At 53.1% G+C, this 5,380-nt stretch overlaps 1 protein-coding gene across 1 annotated transcript; it reads left to right on the forward strand.

The window, feature by feature from the left end:
* Positions 1-276: 276 nt before the first annotated feature.
* RPL13 (ribosomal protein L13) lies at positions 277-4,426 on the forward strand (the record flags this gene model as incomplete). Its single annotated transcript, XM_017741405.1, has 4 exons — positions 277-432; positions 1,911-2,084; positions 3,354-3,410; positions 4,229-4,426. Coding segments are annotated over 4 exons (546 nt in total), but the record flags the coding sequence as incomplete, so codon positions are not given.
* Positions 4,427-5,380: the final 954 nt, after the last annotated feature.

The following is a 5,380-nucleotide window of genomic DNA, read 5'->3' on the forward strand; positions in this document are numbered from 1 at the left end:
GCTCCCAGGGAACAGGGACAGGACAAGAGGAAACGGCCTCAAGCTGTGCCAGGAAATGGTCAGATTGGACATCAGGAGGAATTTCTTCCTGGAAAGGGTGGTCAGGCATTGGCAGGTGCTGCCCAGGAAGGTGGTGGAGTCCCCATCCCTGGGGCTGTCCCAAGGAAGGAGTGGATGTGGCACTCAGGGCTCTGGGCTGGGTTGATAAGGTGGGGATCAGTCACAGGTTGGACTCGATGGCCTTGGAGGTCTTTTCCAAGCTAAATGATCCTGTGATCCTGCCATTCCAGGAGGAAGGCTCGCCAGGCCAAGGCTCGCCGCATCGCCCCTCGCCCCGTGGCTGGGCCCATCCGGCCCATCGTGAGGTGCCCTACGATCAGATACCACAAAAAAGTTCGTGCTGGTAGAGGCTTCAGCCTGGAGGAGCTTAAAGTAAGTACAGAGCATCGATTCAAATGAGTGAACTCCCAGTCTGAGCTCAGCTGCTTCTCCTGTCCTGCACAAGGTGACTTCCCCAGGTGTCAGTACCTGCTGGCGCTGCCACAGCCAGGGAAGGTTGTGGATTTCCCAGCTCTGGGAGCAAGGAAGGATGGTCTTACCTGTGACAGTGGAGTGGGTGTGTGAAGGGTGCTTTGGAAGGTAAATGTCTGTTTATCTGGTCAGACTGTCACTTAAAGTTCCATTAAAATCAAGCTGAAATAGGGTTAGGTTGGATATACAAAGGAAATTCTTCCCTATGAGTGTGGTGATGCCCTGGCACAGGTCGCAGAGAAGCTTTGGCTGCCTCGTCCCTGGAAGTGTCCAAGGCCCGGTTGGATGGGGCTTGGAGCACCTTGGGATAGGGGAAAGTGTCCCTGCCCATGGCAAGGAGTGGAGCTTGGTGATCTTTAAGGTCCCTTAGAACCCAAACTCTTCAGAGATTGTACAAAATTCGAATTCTGAAAGAGCCTTGAGTCTCCTAAACTTCTTTAGAGGAGTGGGAAGATTAAGATCATCTTCATTAAATTATTTCTTAATGAAACTTTTTTTTTGCTGATTCTAAATATTTTAGCCAACGTTTTCATGTTGAGGACCAGGTAAACCCAGCTCAGTGTACTTCTAAGAGTAGCAGGGAATGTTGTACCAGGAGGAAGAACCATTCAGTGCAGCTTCCCAGAGTGGCTGGATTGATAATAGTTGGATTAGGAACACCTAAAATCTGTGGGAAGCATTTCCTGTCCTTCATTCCTTGTCCCTGTGACCTGCCCAGGTGTGCTGAGCTGGTAAAGGTGGTCTGCAGGGCCGCCTGCTGTGTATCTGATCAGATTCCACATCAGGGCTCGCTGGCAGCCACCAGCCACCTCTGCGCCTGGTTCAGTGCCTTAATTAAAACATTTATAACTGAAATTGGTGCACTGAGGCAGGGAAATTGTTCTTCTGGGTGCCAAATGCTTCATTACTTACTTTTCTTTAATTTTCGGGTGATGGTGGAACACAAAGTAGGATGCAGCTGCTTGTCTTCAAACAGAAAATGAGCTTTTTGTTTAAGATAGTTTAAAAAAATAGCTATTTAATGGTTGTTTCAGATGGTTAGAAAACAATCGTTACTTCATGGAGCTCCCAGTGTTCAGTGAACCAGAGTTGTCCATGAACTGTCTCATAAATGTCTGTATGAATCCAGGTTTAAATGTGTCTCGCAGGGGTTGTGCTTTGCTCCCCTAGGGAAATCCACCTCCAAAAATCAAAGCCTGCACAACATTTTAAGCACTAAGATACACCAGGACACCGTTTGTTGGGTGGCGTAGTTGGTCCCTCAGCTGATGCTGAGCCTTTCTCCAGACCCTGTATCCCGTGCTGGCTGTGCTTGGATCCCTGCCTGGCTGTTGGGAGCTATGGCTTGCTGACACCAGTCTCTCTTTCTCTCTCCTCAGCTCGCTGGCATCAACAAGAAGTTTGCCCGGACTATCGGAATCTCCGTGGATCCCCGGAGACGGAACAAGTCCACCGAGTCCCTGCAGGCCAACGTGCAGAGGCTGAAGGAGTACCACTCCAAGCTCATCCTCTTCCCGAGGAAGCCAGCCATGCCCAAGAAGGGAGACAGCTCTGTGAGTACCTGACTGCTGGAAGTGTGTCCTGTTTTGGGAGGTTTGGTGTCAGGCACAGCTCCTGAGCCTTCTCCATGATGTGACCGCCGTGGGTCAGAGCCCAGCACAAGGCCAGGTCTGGCAGGGTCGAGTCTAACAGGGCTCTCAGGGTTGCAGTGGCACTCCAGCCAGGCATTTGGCTGAGCAGCTGCAGCCCTGTTTTGGTACTGATTCCTGGAGCTTTGATCCTTCCCCAGCCAGCTGAGTTTTAGTTTAGGGAGCTAAATTGTCACAATGGCTGGAAATTCCCCCTGGAGTCAGTCCTGCTGGTGGAAGGCTGAGGGACAGGCTGTGAGTGGCTCCAGAGCTGTGTGCCAGCCAGGCTTCAGAAGGTGGTTGCTGTTGACATTCAAAAATGCTTTTCATTAAAACCTCTCCAGGATCAGAGCAGAGCTGTGTTTCCTGGCTCTGCTGGTGGTAGATCAGGGAACACAACGGTGAGTTCAGACTGTCCTCACATCTTGTGGGGAGTCTGGCAGCTCCAAGCTGCTCAACTCCATCTTCAGCACAGGGAGGAAGGGCCTCGAGCTGAAACACTGATTCAGATGTGTTTGCTGGAACTCAGCTGTATTCCGTAAACGTTCAATCATTTTTGTCTGATGGCATGCTTTTACAAGAAGCTGGAATCAACCTGAGTAGGAGTTGCTGAAGAATGTGTTGGGTGTATATGAGGTGTGGGTGCTCAATCTGGAGAAAAGGAGGCTCAGGGAACAGCCTCAGTTTGTGCCAGGGAAGGTGGTTCAGGTTGGACATCAGGAATTTCTTCCTGGAAAGGGTGGTCAGGCATTGGCAGGAGGTGGAGTCCCCACCCCTGGAGGGGTCCAAGAAAGGCCTGGACATGGCACTCAGTGCTCTGGGCTGGTGACAAGGTGGGGATTGGGCACAGATTGGACTTATTGATCATGGAGGTCTTTTCCAACCTAGATGATCCTGTGATCCTGTGTAAATTGAGAATAGCACAGTTGGTGTCAAAGCTTTCCCAGCTGGCAGAGCTGTGGGCCGCTGCTGCTCCGGCCGGATCCGGGCACAGCGTGGGTTGCTGATGCAGCTTGCCAGTGCCAAACGCTCTGAAGTGCTGGGTTCGTTACCATTTGGTGTTAAACCTCCTGTCAGGATCATTAGCACCACGTTTAAGCTGGGTACCTGCATACAAGCTGTGTTTTAGCTGAGGTTTTAGCCGGAGAAGTTTAAATTCTGTTCTTCTAACGTTCCCATCTTCCTGTTGTGCAGCCAGAGGAACTCAAGATGGCCACTCAGCTCACAGGACCCGTTATGCCCATCAAGAACGTAAGTGTCATTTAATTATGTTTTCTGTGTGATGTAATTGAGGTTGAGCTTGTGGAGAGGGTTCTCTCTTTGCTGCCTCACAGCTGAGGGTGGCTGTCTCCAGGCACTGCCCATCCTGGATCAAAAAAAAACCCAGGAATAAGTCTTTGAGAGAACTTGAGGGCGCTTTGGGTTTAGCTGGGCTGGGAGTGCTAAGGCAGGTTCTGTGGTCACCGTTTGTTCTAAATCCTCTCTGCTTCCCAGAGCTGCTGTCAGCAGTGTCACAAACCTCATTCCCTGCAATTCCCTGACAGGAGGGTGGAGCTGGGTGGGGGCCAGGCTCTGCTCCCAGGTGACAAGTGACAGAATGAGAGGAAACAGCCTCAAGCTGTGCCAGGGGAGGTTTAGGTTGGATGTTAGGAAAATTGCTTCGCAGAATGGGCTGTCCATCCCTGGCACAGCTGCCCAGGGCAGTGGTGGAATCCCCATCCCTGGAAGCGTTCAAAAAAGACGTGGATGTGGCACTTGAGGACATGGCTGGTGGTAACCATGGTGGTGCTGGGCTGATGGTTGGACTCGCTATTAAAGCTCTTTACCAACGTTAACAGTGCTGTGATTCTGTGAAGCCTGACTCAAGTTTCCCGTGGTGCTTGTTTTTATTCCTGCTCCATTGTGCTCAGTGCTGACAGCGAGGAGCCAGCGGGAACACGGCGGAGCAGGCTGAGGGCAGGGCCTGTAGGTGGCACGAGCACTCCGTTCCCGCTCTGCTCCTCGCGGAGATAATTGCGGGAAGCCTCGGCTCCGAGGGGCAGTCTGACTGTCTGGCGCTCTCTCCGCAGGTTTTCAAGCGGGAGAAGGCTCGTGTCATCTCGGAAGATGAGAAGAACTTCAAGGCCTTTGCCAGCCTTCGCATGGCCCGGGCCAACGCCCGCCTCTTTGGCATCCGTGCCAAGCGCGCCAAGGAAGCGGCGGAGCAGGACGTGGAGAAAAAGAAATGAACTGTTCTCCCCAGAACTGTCAATAAAAAGCCGTAGAGAGCCGGGTGTGCTGTGGTTTTGGGGCACATGTACCAAGCGGAGCTGCCCCGTGTGCCTGTGGCAGTACAGGGATGTGCTCAAGCGTGGGAAGCCTCATTTGCTGTGATTGGAGGCTCCAAATTTCCCTGAAAGCGAGTTAAACACCTGCCTTGTGCCCACTCCTCTGCCTTGTCAGGGCTGCAGCCTGGGCTCCCTTTTGCTCTGGTTCTGAGGGGCTTTGGGGGTTCCCCCTCCATGCCAGGCTTTGTCTGCTGCCCCTTCCCTGCCTTCCACGCCAGTATTCCTGGTTTGATGATTTCCTCTGTGTGAGGCCAAGCTGTACAAGTTGGGTGTCATGGTGGGGGTCACTCATAGGTGCTACTCACGCAGGGCGGCTTTTCCATTTTTGGGAGGGGGCACAGGGAGCAAGGTGTGGCCCTGCTCCTGAGCTGGGCTTGGCTGGAGCAGAGTCCCAGGGCTGGTCTGTGCTGCTCTGCCATGCTGTGCTCCCTGGCCCATGGCTCAGCCCCTGCTGCAGTTTGGGGACCTTTTAGCCATTTCTTTGTGGCTTAAAGGCCACTCCATGGTAGAGGTGGCATTTGGAGATGTCGAGGTGGCCTTGGCAGTGCTGGGGAGAGGGTGAACTGATCTTGGAGGCTTTTTCCAATCCAAGCAGTTTTGTGATACTTCAAGTGGCACCACTGGAGCTCAGGACAAACTGGGGGGGCTCTGGCCGATCCTTGTGGCTGTTGGGGGGATCCCAGGCTCTTCCAGTCCCTGTGCCTGGGGCTGATGGATCACTGGGATGTGTCAGTGGGATCAGAGCTGCTCCAGGAGCACTCACCCAGCCCACTGTTGGTCCATCAGTTTGGGGCTGTTGTGCAGCTGGGATGCGATGGGATGGGATGGGATGGGATGGGATGGGGCACTTAGTGCGGGAGCCCTGGCAGGTTGCATGAATCCTGGGCGGTTCAG

The sequence above is a fragment of the Corvus brachyrhynchos genome, unplaced genomic scaffold (assembly GCF_000691975.1).
Source record: "Corvus brachyrhynchos isolate BGI_N302 unplaced genomic scaffold, ASM69197v1 scaffold365, whole genome shotgun sequence".
Lineage (NCBI taxonomy): Eukaryota > Metazoa > Chordata > Aves > Passeriformes > Corvidae > Corvus > Corvus brachyrhynchos.